The sequence below is a fragment of the Halichoerus grypus genome, chromosome 12 (assembly GCF_964656455.1).
Source record: "Halichoerus grypus chromosome 12, mHalGry1.hap1.1, whole genome shotgun sequence".
In the NCBI taxonomy this organism is placed as follows: domain Eukaryota; kingdom Metazoa; phylum Chordata; class Mammalia; order Carnivora; family Phocidae; genus Halichoerus; species Halichoerus grypus.
The window spans coordinates 52,251,462-52,273,114 of NC_135723.1; the positions used below are offsets into that span (position 1 = coordinate 52,251,462).

Here is a 21,653-nt window from a genome sequence, read left to right on the forward strand (position 1 = left end):
CCCACACTATTCAGTAAGTATGCATTTATATCTGAACTATTGTGAGGGAGAGAAAAAAATATCAAAAATAAAAGAGGCCAAGCCTACCTGCACTTCAGGAGCTGGTAATATGTCATGAGAGTGAGTTGTGAGTAACTGCGGGGGATCTGACACACTGACTCAGTGGTCTGTTTCCACATCTTCTGGATGGAGGCTAGAAAATATTTTGTAAAAACACATTTTCATGAAGTGTCTTGCAGTATATCAATTGAAGCTTGTGGAAAGTCTAATTCTTAAAATGATGGGAAAGTCAGCCACGAGGCAGGTTGACAAAGATCACAGCTGAGTTTTTTATTTTGTTTTTTGTTTATTTCAGGGTAATATCACAAACCTTCCAAATTAACATTTACCCTTTGGGTTGAGACTTGAGAGATGGAACCTTCAACATCTGTGTAATCCAGATAAGTTTCTTCTTTCTCGGTAAGTTTTGACATAGTGTTATTTCTATATTTAAGGTTAGCACATATCTGCAGTTTGGGGAAGAAGCCTGGGATTTGCTTTTCCAGATGCATCACGTCTCTAGGTTGGAGGAATAACTTGGAGAATTTAGCCACTCAAGGGGGAATAAAGGATTAAGCTTGACTCTCTCTGTGGAATCAACATCTGGTTAAATATTTATTGTTTGTATTCATGCATGACTACCTAAATGAACAAATTGAATACATGATTGAATCACATTTTTATTCTTCTCCTTATGGGCTATCTAATTTTTTTAAAAAATAATTTCTCTAGATGAGAGTGGGGAGGCTTGCAATACTGTTTTCATCACACATTTAAGGGCAAGATGGATGGTCTGACCAATGCAAAGGTCTGGTTCTTTGAAGTGCAAGGTACTTTATTTCTATACCACACAAGAGATCAATTGAAATGATCTGTTTCTATCAAACAGATCAAACCCAAACTGGAGGCTTAACGCTTCTATGAAAGTATCTTTACTTACACAGAGTGAATCTGACCTTCTAAATCAGAACAGCAGATAAACCAGAACAGTTCTTTAGTTTCTCAACTCGATAAACACTATTTAAATCTGAGAGTTTGGAAACAGAGTACCAAGATCCTTAAGAACTGGAGAGGTACTCAAGCCAGCCCCACTCCAGACTGACTTTACAGAGGCCGGGGGCAACCAGTGAGAAGGACAACTTCTCACACTGGGAGGACCTAGGAAATCTGCATCTGAATTACAAGTCCTATGCAAGAACTGAGTTAGGCCTGAAGGGTTTTTTAGTTTTTAAAGAAAAAAACTGAGAGGTTTAGTCTGCCCTATTATACAAACTACCTCTGCTGAGTACTGAGTAGAATTTTTGCCTATGTTTGTCCATAGTTTATGCCATAAACTACTTTTCTGGTCATTTGGACACACCAGATGATCCTATGATTCCCTTTTCCTCATGGTTATCTTCACTGCTACAGACAGATACCGTTAGAGTCAAGAATTTGTGCAACTCCTGCATTTAATTACTTCCTAACAGCTTCAAAGCAGTAGTTGTACTGAAACTTCACTATTCTCACAGTGTGAAGTGCTTGGTTTTGTTCTATCTTACACTTAGTCAATTTGGAATTCTTATTTTAATGGTCCTCCCTTAATTCCTTATTTATGCAGGCTCTCCCCTCCAGGGTTTTACATGGTTAAAAAAAAAAAAAAATCATCTAGTTGCTTTAGTCTCACCTTGCTTTTCTTCAGGCTATCTCTATTATAGTTTGCTGGACCTATTTAAAACCTTTTATGCCTTTATAAATCAGGCCACTTTTCACCTTGGATTTGTGGTTACTAACTTGTCTATTTAGGTAGGGGATTCAAAATATCCCTGATATCAGCATTTTACCAATAAAAACCTCATGGGAGGCTTTGATCGCTTTTGTGCAAGAAAAATTATAGGTGCAAAAGGCTTTGTTTCTTCTTGCTCTCATTAGTGTGTTTAGTGGTTAACCTCAAAGAAATAGCAAAATATAAAGGAACTAGTTTAAAAAAAAAAACTGTAGGGCGCCTAGGTGGCTCAGATGGTTAAGCATCTGCCTTCGGCTCAGGTCATGATCCCAGAGTCCTGGGATCGAGTCCCGTATCGGGCTCCCTCCTCCTTGGGAGCCTGCTTCTCCCTCTGCCTCTCTCTCTCTGTCTCTCATGAATAAATAAATAAAATCTTTAAAAAAATAAATAAAAATTTTTAAAAACTGTATGCAATTGAATCGTTTTACCTATTCACGTTTATTTTTTTCTGTAGCCATCTTACTCATCTATATCTCTAGCACAAAATACTGTGCTTAACACATGATCAGGACTCAATAAACCTATACTGGATTGGTATAAAATGAATCAATCAGTATACTATTGATACGTAAAATCATGTACTAAATTTCATGAAAGATAAATCAAGATTTTCAGATTTTCCTTCTCAAATTATACTCAAACATGTGATCTAATGAGATTCTGGGACTGCAGTCAACAATGAATTTGGTTGTAAAATCTATAATTCATTGGTCATCACTAAGCAAATTGCTGAGACACTAAATCATTTTATAAATATACACAGCGACAACTGTGTTTATCTCTCGTTTCCATGAATTGGTCATGCAAACAAAAGATCTGCCTGGACTGTTTTGTTTCTTAACATATAAACTTGAAGTCTTGAGCCTTCCAAATATGCCTAATGAGAGTTCTTAAGAGTTATAAGGTCCATGAGTAAATTGTTAAAAAATCTAATTTAGTAAAGACTTAAAATAGCTATGTTTTAAAAGATTGACTTGACCAGACACATACACACACACAACCGCTCATATTGTACTATTCCATTTATACAAAATGTCTAGAAAAGTCAGGGACACAGAAAGAAGATTTAGTGGTTGCCTGGGGCTGTGAGTAGGGACAAGAATTAACTGTAAATGGGCACAGGAATCTTATTAGGGCAACGGAAATGTTCTATAACAGAATCTTGATGATGGTTACATAACTTGGCAAATTTACTAAAATTTTTCACATACACATTTATAAAGAATGGCTTGATTAAAATGTTTTCAAATATGGTTATCTCAGTGATGATACCATAAAATGTACTCAGTTTAAGCTTCTTATATAATTTTTCACTTTCTTTTTTCCCATACAGTATGATAGAAACAAGTTCTGGACATATGTTATGGCTTCCTACATTTGGGGATACATGCCTTGTCGTCCAATTTTTACCACTTTACCAGAGAACTCAGAAAATGACAGTGACCCAAATATTCTCTAGAAGGAAATGTAAAATCTATGATAAACATCATTCATGTTTGTCTTTATCACAGCTCTGTGTCCCCAGAACCTACTGTGGTGTCATGTACATGGTATACACTTTGTAAGTATCTGTTGAATGAATAAGTGGAGAACTGCATGAATGTATAGCTCCATAATAAAGTTGTGGCTTCAATAGCAGAATATCCTATAAATGTGGGAGGCTGTATTAAGTAATACATAATCTGCTATTTGTTTTGGTTACTTTACAGTTGTTTAAGATTAACACATAACACAAGTATTTCACCAAACATCACTTTATCTGTATGCTACTATTATGAAATATTATTTTCTTTCCCTCTCAACAACTGAATATTCCCCCCATGGGAGGCGGGTAAAAATAAGCACAATGTTCCTCAACTTACAAAAATACAATGAAAAACCATTTTTACAATCACAGAAATCATGGGTAGTTACATGTTCTGATTTATTCATAAAACTATGCTGGAAAGACCTACTTGCAATTCAGCTTTTGGCAGTGGACATTTTTAAGGAACAAAATCAATAAAAATCAGGGTGCATTAAGGAATTTATGGATCAAACAAAGGCATTTGGCATAAAAAAGAAATTAATTCTTTATAACCTGAGTTTGACTTATGATAGTCAATTCTATTGAACTAAAATGCTATATTTAACTCAGTCACAGAGTGCTAATTTCATAGTCCCTTTCTTTCCCCTAGCTGTTCCTGCATAGTTGTTAGAGGTACTTAACTGCCGTTTTCCCCAATAATTCAGAAACTGCAATGAATCAAAACCTCTGTATGAGTGATTGTAGAAAATGGCAACATATAGTTTATTATGTAGTGCATCCTTATTCCAGTTGTTTAATGTTGGGAGTAGTTACCCCAGAATTTATTATGCATGACTATTAGACAATTGGTTTCTCTCAGTGGATACCAACTTTAAATCCATGGATGCACATACCACATACATACACCTCTGCACCCACATATAACCCACATACAAACATGAATATATATTGTCACACCAAAAAGCTATAGAGTATCTATGGCAATTGTAGTTGTAAGTATGATTGATTAAAACTTCAGTGTTATGTTCAAACTAAGAGACACTACTTTTGAACACAGAATGGTTTTTCATTGTTCCATCCTTTAAAAATGGATATCTTGTGGGGTGCCTGTGTGGCTCAGGGGGTTAAGCATCTGCATTCGGCTCAGGTCATGATCCTGGGGTCCTGGGATAGAGCCCCACAATGGGCACCCTGCTCAACAGGGAGTCTGCTTCTCCTTCTCCCTCTCCCCCTCCTTACACCCCCCCCCCGCTTGTGCTTACTCTCTCTTGCTGTCTCTCAAATTTAAAAAAAATGGATATCTTGTGATATTATTGATTTCATAATCTGAAAATTATGATTCAGATTCATACATGACCATAGGGTGGTAGTAAGAAAGAATGCATCTTCTCATTTTATATATGGTACCATGGAGAAAATTTAGGCATCATTATCAGTTAGTAGTCAGTGACTCAGAGATACTCAAACTTACACCTGTCTCTCAACTGAGATCCTTAAGAACTGCACCTATCACAGTGAATCCATTTGAAAGTTTACTTCTGGAAGTAGTTCCATAATTGGAAGCTCAGTGCTCAGCTCATTAGCATACTGTCTGGGCAGGCTGCTAGGAAACAGTTGGTAGTTGCTTTCTGTACCTTTGATCCTGTGGCAGAGGTAAAGAGTTTCTAAAACCAAGATCCAGCCTCTTATTTGCAATCAAAGCCTGCCCTGGAGGCCAAATGTGTGTAGTTCAGCTGCCAGAACCACAGAGGATTTGCCATGTGTTTTTCACCTTGGCAATTTCTATCAGCAGAGTTTCCACTGGGTGCTGTGTTTTCATTTAAGAGGTTGATAAGGGACTGTACTACAACCATGACCAAAGTCACCACATACCTAAGCAGGGCTTTCTTATGACAGAGGTAATCCAGCACGATAGAGATGCATTCCTCCTTTCTGTCCCCAATGGACGGAAGTACACCAAGGGGAACATGGCATGCCCAGAAGACAACTTTTCAGCACACTGCCTTCTTAGGACCTGGCGGAGTCATTAGTTAAATTACAGCACCAAGCAATTCCCTAACACCTTATTTGATAATGTCCCCACTACACTGGAAGCTCCTGAGGATAAGGGCCATGTTTTTGTTTTTGTTTTTTTCTTTTTGTTTGTAAGAGTAAACACAGAGCCTTTAGCAAAGTGCTTAGTGCATCATAGGAAACTGATACTTACTTGTTGAAATTTTTTTTTTTTTTTTTTTTTTTTTTAAAGATTTTATTTATTTATTTGACAGAGAGAGAGACAGCGAGAGAGGGAACACAAGCAGGGGGAGTGGGAGAGGGAGAAGCAGGCTTCCCGCGGAGCAGGGAGCCCGATGCGGGGCTCGATCCCAGGACTCTGGGATCATGACCTGAGCCGAAGGCAGACGCTTAACGACTGAGCCACCCAGGCACCCCTACTTGTTGAAATTTTTAAACAGTTTTGTAAGATACATTTGTATGAATAGTCACTTAACTGACATTCAGTTAAAAACTCACTGCCTGTTATGATTCTTGAAGCCCACTCATGTAAAAAGAGCCTGATTACTGCTGTGTAGATTTGGTGGTATTTTTATTCTCAACAATTACCAACTTGTTTTTGGAACTTTCAAAATAATGTCTCTACTGAAGGCCTATTTACAAAACACGTTCGTCTGTTTGACTCGGCGTGAAAGCATTTCTTCTTTCTGAGATCATTGGGGGCAGTTAGGAACTAACTCTTTTTTTCTGCATACTCCTTAGGCCTGGGCTTTAGATCTACACATTTTCAATTACCTAACCAGTGAGACTGATGTCAGCTCTATCTCAGTTTATACTTAAGAGTAAGCACCCCATGTCTGCAGCTTGCAGGAGCCAGAACTCTCCGAAGCACCATGCTCACTTAGAGTAGTGGTCCTTATTTTCCTCTCTGAGTGGCCCTGGCTAAAATGGAAAAACTTCTCTCAATGTGAGCATCAGGTCTAGGATGTGCATTCCCTCCTGGGAACAGAATTTCTCCTTGTCTTAATTTCTGCCCAGGTGACCGTCGGCCCTCAAATCTGAAGGTTGTTATTCTGAGGATTTATTTGGCACTTGTGAAGTACTGACAGGGTCCCCTGCACTGAGTAAAACAGAGGAGGCAACATGCTTCACTTTCCCACTGGCTTAGCGTTGAGGTAATTATGGTTCTGGGTTTTATGCATGTTTGGAATTTAAAACTGTTGCTTTGTCAGTGTGTTGATTTTATGGTCAGTCTCAAGAGTAAGTAGATTTCAAAAACATAGCCAGTTAAGAGGAGAGTTGGCTGACGTTAGATAGAAGTATCTGGATAATAGTAGTATGTGTCCCACAAGATGGTTCTGAAAGGAGGGCTGTAATTGACTTAAGCCCACTTTTGCTGCCTGTTCTTTTAAACATGTGGTTGGAAAGCCTCTTCTGGTCTCTTAGCTCAAATGCTCAAACATATTCTGTAACAGTCATGCAGCCTAGTCCAGCACAAAGAAAGTATTGTACTTCATCACTCGCCTGGGTTTTTCTACAAGATCAAAAGTGAAAGCTATTTCCATTTGAATTGGAAATATGCGGTAAATGTTTTCTTGATAGAACTTTTAAGATTTCTCTGTGCATTGTAAGGAAGGAAAAAGTAAAATTGGATTGTATCCCCTTAAGGCAGAAAAAAACGGAATAAAATATTTTTTTTCTGTCAGTGTCACAGGTTAATACCGAAAAGACTATCAAACTGTTCAACTGCATAAGGGGCAGTACTGAGAGATAGGAAATAGGATTTAGGAATATAGTTAAATCTTACAGACTGAGAGTTTGTGATACTTTCAACAAGGGTTTGCACTGTTTAACTTAGAGGGATTCCTAAAAGAAAGAGTTGAAAAATCAGCTCATCTTGTAAAGACATTTACAGAGGGTGTTTATGTGACTTAAGAAGAAGAAGTGAATCCAACATCTCTTAAATGTGTTAGAAGGGCCATTTTCATAACAGCAATTAATATGAAAAAGCCAAACATTCCTAATAAGGAATTTATTAGAGAAGGTTTTATTGTATAATTACAATTTGTAACTAAACAAAAGTAACAGAAACCATTGTTTGACCTCAAAGAATTACATACAGCAATTACAAACCAGCACTTTGCATTTTGTGTCTTCCACACCCTCACTTCCCCTGTTGATTTATAGGTCCCAGCAACAACCCCAGGCACAAAGCAGAGTAGGATGAGGGCCATCGACCTGGTGTAGTCATTTCTTTTTTATTGCAGTGGGCCCAGCATATAACGATACGCCATTAGGAAAGGAGAGCTGAGAAGGAGTCATGAGGATTTACAGCTGCATTGTTCTGCCGTCTCTCATATGGATTTAGGACCAATTGTATGGTGGAATCTGCATCTGGGAAAGAGTCCAGGGAGACTGACCATGGCTGCTGGAGGGTAGGGATCTGGTGAGAGAAATGCAGGCCACGGCTATGGAGATGAACATGGAGGGCTGAGACCCCAGGAATCCATGCAGGTACTTGGGAGTCCTCAGTGTGTATCCCTGGCATGGGCAGGAGAGTATAGTAGGCAGAGCATCCCCTGAAAGAAAATAGGAATGGGCCTGGAGCTGGTGCTTGGAAAGCGGGAGGCTCACAGCATTTGAAAAGGGAGGAACAGAACAAGCAAGGCACATTCAGAGTTGGGAGAGGCTATCACAGACCCTAACCCTGAACCTATGTCTTTTATCTCATCTTGGTCTAGGAATCATGTCCATTTTGAATGAAGCCAGGGACAAAGTCCTACAGTGTCACGTGCCTGGGCACATTTGGTGGACAAAATAGGAAAGAAAGCCAGGGGAACCTGCACCCTCCACTAGAACAGGACAGCTCAAAGCAAAAATTTTTTCCTCCTGATGTGTAAAGGAGAACCTGTGGGCAGGAGCTGGTCTGTAATTCTCTGTTCTATTCAGGACATAGTGTTAGGGGCTCACTTAAAGATCATGTAATAGAACACAGAACAGATGTACCTGAGAAAACATTGTACTCTTGTTTATGGGTGAAGACCTAGCAAAGGGCTTCTCGGTGAAGACAGACAGAGTATTGCTCTTTGGACACTGGTTGGCCTCATGAACAGTCTGCTGTAAGTGCGATAAACTCATCAGCATCTGTAGATATTGGCCCCTGCTCTTCCTTGTACCCCTGTGCAGGAAACCCTTGATCACTGCTTTTGATAGTACAGAGTTTATCTTCTTCACATCAAGAAGAACCTTTTGAATATATTCATAAAAGTCCCATATTTTTAGGAAATTGTGGATTTCCTCATTAATCCAAAGATGAAGGAGTTGGCCTGCAAGGGAGGCACCTTGAAAGCCTTCAAGTTACATCTTTGAGTGATTCTCAGGGACATGCTTTCCATTGACAGGGCCACGGCCAGGCAGTACCAAGGGATGTGAGATGATGAAGTCTTCACTTGACAGAGCAGAGATGCAGTCTCCTCCTAGGATTTAATGTTATCATTAGTGTGGTGACAGGTCAGGAAACCCCAGCAGGCCTAAATGTTGTTCAGGTTCCATATATTGAATGTTACTGAAAATAGAGCAGACAGGCTTTGATGGTATAAGTAGTGTCCTGGAGGACTTGCTCTGATGACTCAGGGACATAAAATCCACTCCTGGTGAAAAGATACTTGGTGTTCATGAGGTCACCATGGCCACCTTTGCTGAGACAGAGGGCTGCCAGGAGTAATGGCACAGGCTCCATCATTCCCAGGGACTGCCCCAGCCTGGGGCTGGGGAGGATGACTGAGGTTGGGACAGTGTGTTTGGAGAACTCAGTAAAATGACTTAGAGGGTGCTATTAACTGAGGGTCCTCTTTTCCCTCAGTGTCTTTTTTACTTTATGAAGAGTTCTAGTAATTTCAGCCTGACTTGTCACTTCCACTATTATTTAAAAATAAGTGATCTTTTTCTTTTTTAAAAAAAATTTGTCAGAGAGAGAGAGAGAGCACAAGCCGGGGGGAACGGCAGAGGGAGAGGGAGAAGCAGGCTCCCCATGGAGCAAGGAGCCCAATGCGGGACTCAATCCCAGGATCATGACCTGAGCTGAAGGCAGATGCTTAACCAACTGAGCCACCCTGATGTCCCAAAAATAAGTGATCTTTTGATAGGAGCTTATTTCTTAAGCATTTGCCTGTGAAAAGATGAACAGTTAGCTCCTCACTATATTGAAAATCAAAATCTAAGATTCTCAACCTTAAGGACAGAACTGGAGAAATACATATGCAATGTGAAGTAATCAAGTATTCCAGTCTCATACCAATACCCATGGCTTGTTTGAAATCCAAAGCCGAAACATGTTCCCAGGATCAGGAATTTTGTAAAGAAATATTAAGAGGAAAGGCGGCATAGCACAGGGATTAAGGGCAGCTGCTCTAAGAGCAAAGTACCAGGATTTTAATCCCAGATGCAAAATTTAAAATTGTGGGATCTTCTTTAAGTTAGTTGGCCATGCTTTGCCTCAGTTGTTCTTTCTGTAAAATGAGGATAATAGTGACATCTACCCACAAAGTTGAAAACATTATTTGACTTTTTCACTGAGTTCAAGTCTGATTCTAAGAGCCTCAGGCTCTACTTGTGACTCTAGACTCCCATGTACATCTACAAGTCCATGTAAAGGCAGAGGGAATAAAGTGAAGTACCAGCTTAAGTGACACCAATGTGCATCCTATTATACCAGTTATTTAAGGAGTGACGTGGTTCTCCATTTAGGGAGGGTTATTTGGGCTCAACAGGAAGAGTCCAGTGTTTAGTCTTCATGGAATCTTAGATTGTCCGGGTTTTCCAACTCCCTTTTGGAATGTTATGCTGTTGTCTATTACTTAACCAAAAGGGTTTTGCCAAACCCAGATCATTTGAAAAATAAAAGCAAAGCTCCAGACAAATATTAAGACAAGAGTTTCCAACTGGTTTTGAAAGGAGGAACTCACTTTTCACTTTTCATTTCTCAGAAAGCTCAAATAATGCATTTGTGGGGATGGGGGGAGGTGGAAATGGAGGGTTATTTAGTGGGAGAGGAGCTGGTGAGGGAAAATTGTACTAGTGAAGTCCATGACATGGTGGGACGGTGGATGTGGGAGGAGATTTAAAAGGAGAGGTCCAGAAGAGGTACCATATCATCAACACTGGAAATATTGGTAGTTGTTTCAGGCATTGAGTGGGAAATGGAAAGTGGAAAGTGGCAGTGTCACTTAGCTTGGGAAATTGCCATTAGATTTCTATCTATTGGATGGGCAGACACTTGTCAAAGGTATGCCAAAGACTCCGAAGTCAGAAGACACAAGATGAAACTAATTATTTGAGTCAGTGCGAATTGAGGCATTTGGATAGTGGGTAGAAGAATGTCATATGGGTTTACCAATCTGAGGCTTATTTGCTTACTTTAATTTATTGTTTAGTGTTGTATAATTAAATTCTAAGAGCTTCTGAGTATGGAGAAATGGAGGCATGCAGAGTCTGTAAGCTAGAAGGAGTATGCATTACTGTTGCATTTCTGTAATATAGTTTTATTTTAAATGTGGCAAAAAAGCTCACAACTTATTTATTTTCCTAAGGTATGCCTTTCTGTAAAGTGAAGTCCCCTTTCTAATAATGCCAGTGATACTGGATTCCAATATTATGGCTTTTTGTATCAGAGGTTCTTAAAATAACTCTGTAATCTAGTGACTTTAAATGATTCTACAGTCTAAAATGACTATCTAAATAATATATTTATAATCCAAGGCAAAGATTCAATAATGATTTAAAAAAATAACAGAGATCCCAAACTAGTGACCTTGTGGACCCATACAGTTTTATGAAGATTCAAATCAGTTATAACTTTTAAAGATTTAAGGTTTCCCTGAAAATGCAATTCTCAGCTTCTTTTGAAGAAGCTCTGTAGGCTGTTTGAGCACATTCCTCAGTGCTAGCAGGGATTCCTAGCCTGTACTGTCATCTCCCTGACCCACCTGCTTTTCTCATTCACCTTGTCTAGCCCCGGGTGGCATTTGAATCCAAGACATCTGACTCAGACTTATCTTCAGGATGCTTACCATTAGAGTCTTTAAAAAAAAAAAATGAATCGTCAAAAAGAAATGAAGTAGTGATACATGCTACAAAATGGATGAATCTTGAAAACATTATGTTAAGAAGCCATAAAAGACCAAAAAAACCCCAAAAATAAATAAAAGAAAATATGTGAAACAAAAGAGAGAGAGAGAAAAAAAAAAAGGAATGGGCTAAGTGGTGGCGCTACCACCCGGCCTCCACATCTAACCAAGACAATTTTCAGAGGCAGCCACGTTTGGGGAATTCTCTCTTTCCTTTAAGCTTTTCAAACTGTTCTCATCACTTAATGTGAAATTTTGAGGAAGGCATTTTGCCACTGGAGTCAAAACCCCCAAAGTCAATAAGACAAACAAGCAGATGAGATAGTACTGACTGAAAGTATGTGAGTAGATATCTCTCATAATCTTCCACCATCCTGAATGTTCACATGTGCCTGTTACAGCAGGGATTGTCTGCCAGGGGGGCAGGGACGGACCAGCGGTGCCCAGCCCCCTGAGGTATTCCTCACGCTGGCTGTGTTGGGAAAGATTCTGTACAGCAGCTTCAGAGAAACAGGCATGTTTGTGCTTTAAGTCATCAACTACTTTTTTATGCTGTACTTGCTTCCAGAATGTTTAACCGGAAGTTGTGGGATCCAACTCTTTTAACGTAGACGGGGGGATGACCAAGACCCCAGAGTGGTTAAGTACACTCGGGTAATACAACTAGAAAAAAAAATATTAAAGAGTCAGAATGACTGATATGAATGATATGGATTTAGCTTTTGTTTCTCCCCCTCCCTACCACTCCCCTCTCCTCCCCCTCTCCTCCTCCTCCTCCCCTTCTTCTTCTTCCCCTTCTCCTCCTTCTCCTCCTCCTCCTCCTTCTCCTCCTCCCCCTCCCCCTCCCCCTCCTCCTCCTCCTTCTCCTTCTTCTTCTTCTCTCCTCTCTCTCTCTCTCTGGCATTTAATGGATATTGGAATCAACTTCTATCCATACTTTTCTGTGAATGGGGGGAATGGTTAAACTAGCCTAATGATTATCTGGAGATTAAAATTTAATTAAATGCTTCTTAAAAAAAGATATACCCTTTCATACAATCTTAAAAGACTATGTCCTTTAAAAAAAAAAGAAAAGCTTCTGATTAAGGACATTGTCCTACTGTTTCTAAGTAACAATCATTTAGAAATAATTCATGGGCTAGAGGATTATATAACTTTTGGAAAACATATATTATAAATATTGATGATAAAAATTTAGTGCAGAAAGAACAAACTTGAATAGTTTTATGGAAAAAATAGAAACCTATTTCATGCAAATTATTCACAAATTGGAAACATAAAAGGTACTTTAGAAGAGAATATGCAGTTTCTTCCTTTTACAGGTATGCTATTTTTCGGAGTTCTCATTTTTTTAAAAAACTTGAGTATAGTGCTTTAGAATTCTTAAGACATATCCATACACATTTTGTCATTTTATTTTTACAGCCTTGTGTAAAAAGGCCAAGAAATTATTGTTCCCATTTTAGAGGTACAGAGACTGAGTCTGAATGAGATATGTTTTGAATCACTTTCTGGAGGGTCACCCAACCATGGAGACAGCTGTGGAACTTCTTATTCTGACTTTCAGTCCAGAACTCTCTCCACTGCATTACCCAGGCCCTCAATTTGCAGTAGAATCTTTTCCAAAGCAACACAGAAATTAAATGTCTAGTCCCAAATGTGCTACAATGCTAAAATATGAGATGTGATTTAAATTAATTGTCACGTTCTGTGGTAAAGAAAAGAAAATATTATTCAAGTTTAACCTTTGAGACAAATTCATATGAACTCAGCCAAACACTTGGAGAAAATTCCACAAAACTACTCCATGGAAGGTGAATCAAATTTAGCCAAAACCATCTGCAATGTCCTACTACTGTTTAAAGTGGAAGCTATTCCCTTGTGGTACTGCTTTGAATGCCATTTCTCAGAATATATTTTTGTATCATCCTGACATGCTGAGAAATTGCTAAGTTCTTTCTAGATATTTCCACTTTTTAATTGCTTGAGCAAATGGATAAAAACAAGTTTTGCAGCAGTCAGACTAACAGTCTCCTTGGATTTCCTGGTTCTCATGTCTTTTGTGGATTGACTGGTATAAATGAGCAGTGAATATAAAAAAGTATTGCAACTATTCTATTTTTTAAGATCTTAAGACCAATGTTGTCTAGTACAGTGGGTAAAAGTTCGTCCTCAAAATCAGACATTTTCCAGCTGTCTGTTGTTCAGCCGTGTGGATAAATTGCTTAAGCTCTTTAAGCCTCGTTCATTCATTTATTCATTTCAAAATATTTATCGACTCCATCACATAATAACAAATGCCATGAAATATGTTAGAGGCTAAAGATTTGGCAGTAAACAATGAAGACAAAAAATCTGTCCTCGTGGGGCTTCCATTTTAGTGACTCAGTATCACTGAATGTAAAATGGGGATAATTATATTTACTCCATTGGATAATTGCTGGGATGTTATAAAATTAGCCCTGGCCTAGAAGTGTACTTGTGCACATTAGATGATCTAATCTTTGTCTTAAGCAGGTTGGAGAATAGATTTGAGGAATAATAACTTCAATTCCAAAATACCCTCCTATGTAGTTAAGCTGAGATCCTTAGTGGAAGTGAAAATAAATGAGAAAAGCCCAAATAGGACCCAGCAAAGGAAACATGTCATAAATGAAAAGTGCTAATTTAGCATATATCACTCTCTCTATTTTTACCTTTTTATTTGAAATAATTTCAGACTTTAGAAAACTTTCAAAAATAGTACAGAGGGTTTTAGTATATCCTTCATCCAGATTCCTCTAATGTTAGTATCTTGAATAACTGTTTTTTGTTCCAGGATCCCATCCAGGATATCAGACTGCATTTGGTTGTCATGGTTCCTGAGTCTGTTGTCTGTCAGTTCATCAGCCTTTCCTTCTGTCCCATGACTTTGACATATTTGAAGAATACTGGTCAGGTAGAATGTCCCTAAATTTGGTTTTGTTTGGTTGTTTTTCTCATGGTTAGATTGAGTTTGTATATTTTGGCAAGAATAGTACAGAAGTGATGTAGTATTCTCAGTCTACCTATAGGAGAGGTTCAAGATGTCTTACTACTGGTGATGTTAACCTTGATCACTTGGTTACAGTGGTTTCTGCTGGGTTTTATCTTTGTAATTAATAAATATCTTGGGGAAGATACTTGGAGACTATGTGCTTCTCCCCAAGACTTGATCCAGTAATTTTAACATCCATTGGCAGATTTTGCTTGCAATAATTATTGTTGTGTTCTAATGGAGATATTTCTATTTGCCTCATCCCTTTTACATTTATAATTATTATTTTTTCTCTAAGGAAGAGCTATCTCTTCTCTTTCATTTGTTTATTCAACTTTCATGAACTTGTGGATTTTTATTGTATACTATGGTTATAATCCACTAATATTTTATTTATTTTTTACTCAGTTGTTCCGTTTGTGACCATTAGGAACTTCTTTTGACTTAACCCCTGTGTCCTTTCCACATGTACCCAGCCAGGTTTGAACACTTCCTTACTCTCTGTCACAAGATGCCTTTCTTTACCTTTAAGGAGAGGATGTCAGGTCCTTTGAGAACATAACCTGTGTAAGGCTTTAATATTTTTTTAATGCTAAAGCCGGGAAAAGATTATCTTCCAAGACTTTGTCCAGGAAAGATTAATGTCAATGGATGTCTTTACTCCAACATTGTACCAAGTACTTCTCTGTTTTCAAGCTAAACTAGTCATATTAAAGAATCTGTTTTCCTATATTCCCTACTTTATATAAGGGTGATGGCTTAAGTACATCAATGTACCATTGAAATTATTTCTGAACTCTCTTCTCCTCCCTGACTTGGTGAGGGTATCACAGCATCCAATGTGCGGTGATGTGTATTTTGGTACATAAAATGAATGAGGAGAATTTTATTCACTTGACATTACTCACCAACACTCCTTAGTTCTGCTGGATCTGGGAGTGTGGGGTCAAGCCAAATTAAATGCTATTTCCAGAAATCTGTTAGGTGGACTTATTGGCTCTGTTATACATTTTAAGAGAATGAGAAAAACACACCCACTCTGTAGAAGGGAGGCTTTAGTGTAATTTGTCTATAGTGTCTATCTTCTTCTAGAACAGAGGCTAGCAAACTATGGCCCTTGAGCCAAGTTGAATTAGTTGCTTATTTTTTGTTTTTTGATCACCTGCAAGTTGTTTGTTACATTCTCAAATGGCTGGATTTTATAGTTATATGAATCCCTACATAATATCCTCAGTTTTTTCTCTTGGCCCTCAAATCTTTCCTGACCTCTGTTCTAGAAGCCATTCCTCTTTGCTTTGCTCATGCTCTTCCCTCTGCCTGAAACATTCTTCTTTACTTTGCTCAGTTGACTGATGCCTACTTGTCCTCCAGGATTCCCTATTGTGCAGTCCTTCCCTACCTTACCATGCAGAGTCAGAGGTCTGTCTTTAGACTACCTATACTATGAGCCTGTAGTATTAGGGCACACCTCTTTTCTAATTCAGTGGTGTGCTGCAGCTAGTTGATGGGACCCAATTATATACATCTTTTCTCAGCTCCACATTCAGTGACGTTATACTGATACCCTGAAATTGATCATGCTGGGAGTATTTACACTGTGTAAATTGGCAAACTGCACAAGCCAGTAATTTCCTCTCCCCACTGCCCTCCAGAAAGCTGGGCATTTAACTTTACTAGCACACCACTGCTTATCACAGTGGTTTTTATGTGCTTGGTTTTTGCTTTGTTTGGTTTTTTCTTTTATTTCTCTGATTCTGCCATCAGAATCTGAGCTACTTAAGGATTGGTTCTGAATTTTATTCATCGTTCATAGTGCTTTATATATGGTAGGCTATTCGTACTTTTTGAATTAATGAAAAACTGAGTGAAAGTTGTATACATGGGGGAAAAACTTTTTCTGTAATAATTTCTAAATCTAAGGAATAATAAGTTAACATAATGGCCTAAAACTTATGTAAATCAAAGATGTTTGCTTAAAGTAACCATTTTCAGATCCTCAATACAAAGTGAAGAATGGGAAAAGTTAGGGAATAGAAAGAGATTGGATAATGAGATAATAGAATTTCCTAAAAAATCATAAATTCCACAGTGCTGGTGGCATTCTGGAATAAGCCTTGAGGCTTTTTGATTCATGTCCCAGGCTGTTTCCACTACACTGGACACCAGCAATTAGGCCAGATTTGCCCAAAAAAGAACCCCCATCTCCTACATCTATATTTTCTTTATTCTTAGGCTGATGTTCGCTTAGTCTCTTCCCATTCTTTAATTTAGATAAGTAGACTAGGGGAGAGAAAAGGCTGTTGCAGAGAGTCTGCAATAATGTAAAAACTAGGAAACTAGATCCATTTCTCCCCTACAATTATTGGTAGAAAATGAGTGGAGAGAGGAAGCAAGGAAAAGATGTCTTTGTCAAAATTAAACATGCAGAAATGTAATAACCTACGTTCATATTCTGGGACATTATAACTTCAGAAAACTCACTTCTTATGACCAGTGTACCCTTAACTTGGTACAAAAATAATGCATACATACCAAGATACATTCTATATTACTCAGGGTGCCAGGTTCCTTTGGTTCATCTATACAGCTTCTAATCAGGAAAAAGGAACATATTTCAAAGGGCAAAATGATTCCCTACATATCCTAGTCAACCCCTTTCTGGGACTCCTGGGGTCCAGGTGGTACTTCAGTTCTATGACTATGAATGTAAAATCAATTCTCTAATTTCTTCTTCTGTTTCTTTCAAATTAAACTAAGAAAATATTTCATGGGTATAATACAGTACACGTACTTTAAAGTAGAGAAAGTGAGGCACATAATTTATATCCTGTTAGAAAAGTCACAATTATCCTTGGTCATAGAGGCAAACCCAGAGAGAAGACGCTATTTTTACAAACTGAAAGGCAGTGGAAGAAATTGGAAATCAGTGCTCCTATGTCTAAACTCAATACCTGAGTCCTTTAACAGGTTTTATGGTTTTAATGTACAATTCTTTATCACTCTATTTTATGCGCGAAAACTTTACAGAATGTGAAATTCTTGTTTTATAAAAACAATATATCTATCAAATATATGTTTTTTCAAACGACACACAGTCTACTCCCCAGAAAGTTACTCTCTCATTCCCCTCCCACCACCACTGAGAATCATTGCAAATGATCAGTTGGTCTGTGATGAGTAATCATTTTTCATTGTCCCATTGCATTCAAAATAATAAAGCTAAATACGTCAACTGTCTTTATGTTTGCATGACTTACTCAGTATTACAGAAGGCAGCTGGAATATGAATTGTTCAGGGTTAAAGTAAATTGCTTTTCAGTTTTAAATACAGAATCTTTTTCATAGTCCCAATACTCATAAGTGCTACTAAAACTATTTCACAAGTGCAGTCCCAAAATCTTCAAGCAGTTCAATAGTCCATGCTGTCTCAGAGCAAAAGAGAGAAAGTCCAAGTGATGATGTTGCCAAGGGAAGAGGGTTGTATTTGGCTCCTCTACTTGAAGGACAATCTAGCTACTGTGAAAAGCCTGGGAATTTGACTTCTGTTATAATTGGATCAGATCTTTCCAGCAGCTCCTTCAAGGGGATATTAGTTTCATATGGAACCTGTAGTTCTTCCAATTTGAGGCTTTGATCGTACAAATGAATGTTGAAATGCTGATCTAGAATTGGTGACTGGATTTGTATTCAACTGTATAAAAGACACAAGGGAGTGGGCAAATAACTAAATGGTCCATTTACTTAGGAGGCATGGTGCTGGTCTAAAGATGATGAAAAGATTGTCTAAGGTTTTTCAGGAGATTTACTTTTATTGCTAAATTAATAACCACTCTGTATTATAAAATCTGAAGTTGCTACTGAGCTATGAACAATCAAACTGCAGATTTCTTGAGGAAATGTTCTGTAATGTTAATGTTTTGGAGATATCTCTGCCATCATTATTCTTAATTCACCATGTGGTTAAAGCTGATACATCTGAAAAGTTTGTGGAATCCTCTTTCAAAATGTATTATATTTGATGACTATGCTAACTGGATATAAGCATCCCACTCAGGATGTATTTGAAATTAAATATGACATTTAGCTTTTTTTGAAAACAAATTTTTTATTATAGGATACTTTTGGATTCATAGAAAAGTTGCAAAGACAGCGGTTTTTATACACCCAGTTTCCCCTATTGTTAACATCTTACATTAGTGTGATGCTTTTGCTACAACCAATGAACCAATATTAATTCATTATTATTAACCAAAATCTGTACTTCATTCGCATTTTTCTTAGATTTTAGCTAATGTCCTTTTTTCTGTCTCAGAATACCATCCAGGATACCATATTAGTTTTCATGTCTCCTTAGTCTCATCATGACTCTGACAGTTTCTCAGACTTTCCTTTTTTTGATGTACTTGACAGTTTTGAGGACTATTAGTAGGTATTTTGTAGAATATCCCTCAATATTGGTTCTCTGTTGTCTCTCATGATCACACTGGAGTTACAGATTTTAGGGAGGAAGACAACAAAGTTAAACCTACCTAGATGAAGTAGTGTATGTCATATTTCTCCATTTTAAATTTACTATCTTTTCTTCCCTTTTCATACTATGCTCTTTTAAAGGAAGTCACCAAATGCAACCTACACATAAGGAGTGGGGAATTATGATTCACCTCTTTGAGTAGGAATATAATATAAAGTATTCGGAATTTTTCTGGACAGGAGATTTGTCTTTCTCATTCATTTATCTATTCAGTTACTTATTTCTATCACTATACACCCATAAATATTTATTTTAACACCAATGTAATATTATTTATTTTGTTGCTCAAATTATGTCAGCTTTTGCCATTGGGAGCACTTTTGGTTGGCTCTGGTATCTCTTTGACATACCTCCTCTCCTTCCAACCCAACATTGTTTTGTTTTGTTCCAGTGTTTTCTTACACTATAAGATTTTTGGATGCAAGCTCATCTTGTGTATTCCATGAATTCAATCCTAGAATCAGCCATTTGGGATTTAAATATCAAAATCAAACTTTAGTCAGTAATTCAACAAATCTGTGTCTATCTTTTAATCTTCATTGCTCATCAATGTAAACTGTGTTAGTAATAAAAATAGAAGCTTCTATTTGGTTGCTAATGGATTATTTTAGAAAAGCAAGTGACTTGGTGGCTTTTAAAATTATAATCAAAGATGTATTACTCTAATTACTTCTGTTCAAACCCAAAGAACATTAAGTTAAATATCTCTAATTCGACTAATCTGATGAAATATCATCTGTTTGAATCATGACCTTAAGAAATCATTCTTGGCTAAAAAAGGAGAGTCAAATTACTCTATGGGATATTTGGGAATATGCCTCCTGGCACAAAAGGCTAGATGTTCTGAAAAAGAATAGTTCTGAAATAATGAACAAGCAGCTAAGTAAGATTGTACCTAGGCTATAATTTGAGAACCTGGCAGAAAGAAAGAAAGGAAGAAAGAAAGAAAGAAAGAAAGAAAGAAAGAAAGAAAGAAAGGAAGGAAGGAAGGAAGGAAGGAAGGAAGGAAGGAAGGAAGGAAGAAAGAAAAAGAAAGAAAGAAAGAAAGAGAAAAAGAAAGAAAGAAGAAAGAAAGAAAGAAAGAAAGAAAGAAAGAAAGAAAGAAAGAAAGAAAAAGAAAGAAAGAAAGAAAGAAAGAAAAAGAAAGAAAGAAAGAAAGAAAGAAAGAAAGAAAGAAAGAAAGAAAGAAAGAAAGAAAGAAAGAAAGAAAGAAAAAGAAAAGACTTCATTCAAGGTTGTCAACTCATTTATTACCTGATTGAAAATACAAAACTAAAACTAAAAATAATATTCTGGAATTTCACTTGAGACTACATTAATAGAAGAATCCTACAGAATTCTAAAGATACAGAAGAGTCCTTGTATCCATTTAAAATTCAACATAAAATTAAAAAAAAGTTTCCTTTAAAATTATGATAGGGGCGCCTGGGTGGCTCAGATGGTTGAGCGTCTGCCTTCGGCTCAGGTCATGATCCCGGCGTCCTGGGATCGAGTCCCGCATCGGGCTCCCTGCTCCTTGGGAGCCTGCTTCTCCCTCTGCCTCTCTCTCTCTCTGTCTCTCATGAATAAATAGATAAAATCTTTTAAAAAAATAAAATAAAATAAAATAAAATTATGATACACTACTATTTTGGGGTGGCAGGCAGGAGGAGGGAATATTGGGGAAGAAGCCATAAGCAGCAAATCCCTTTTACTCACTTCTCTTCAATGTAATCCTGTGGGTTTTTTCCAGAACATTAGGTACTAGTCATTAATTTCTGCTAGTAGTCTCATGTTGGTGAATCATTTCTTGGGAACACACTTGTCATGGTTTAAAAGAAGGTATTTGGTGCTTGTTAAGATTCTTTAACTTTCTTCCTGTTTTACTGGTTTTCTTTTAAAGGTCAACTTCTTTATACCTTTAGAATTTTGTTATGCTAGACTGTTTTGTCATAACAGTAGCACTTATGTTTTCATTTGAAGGGCTGAGTCAGCAGCATCACTGTAAAAAAAAACTACTGGTTTTTCTCCCCTCTTCCTTTTGAATATTTTTGAAGGAACAGTAAATTAAATCAATTATTTTTTGCTCTTATTCAATAAAATCTGTTCCTTTTCTTTAGTCATTTAAAATAAGTTTGTTATTCATTATGTGTGTGTGTGTTTTTAATTCTGATTTCCTCTCATGTAATGTAACAGCTTGAGCCAAAGAGAACACTTTATTTTTTGAAAATGTTTTAGTATTTTATAAAATGAGAAGAGTTGACTGGCTAGAGAACCATCTGTGGAATACTATCCCAAATCTACTGATAGCATTTATTTTTCTTTTATCTATTCTTCCATGTCTCTGCCCATTTATTCATCCATCTACCTGCTGTCTCTCAAAAATGCTGTGTGAAACGCTCCCCTAATGGAATTCTGAGTAGTACAACTGTTAAGCAATTCCTGTGTAAACAGGACAAGAAGCTTACTTTCTAATGGAAGGCTGCATAAGCATTTCTCCAAAAGGTAGATGTTATACACCAGATGAGTGATATAAAAAATTAAATACTATAGACGGGCAAAATTTTAGAGTTTTTCTTGAAATTGGGGCAATCTTATCAGGTCAGATAGAAAAGCATAAAATCACATTTGAGCTGATCAAATATCATTGATTGAAAGGGTGGGTTGGATATTAAAAC

General features: G+C 37.4%; 1 protein-coding gene across 1 annotated transcript in view; it reads left to right on the forward strand.

Annotated features, from left to right (window-relative positions):
• Positions 1–21,653, forward strand: part of LOC118548991 (uncharacterized) — a 376,392-nt gene that overhangs the window by 295,848 nt on the left and 58,891 nt on the right. Inside the window, exon 5 of the mRNA XM_078059356.1 lies at positions 356–459. Coding sequence (XP_077915482.1) covers positions 356–382 — 27 coding nt within the window. The 3' untranslated portion in view covers positions 383–459. The remainder of the gene's footprint in view (positions 1–355; positions 460–21,653) is intronic.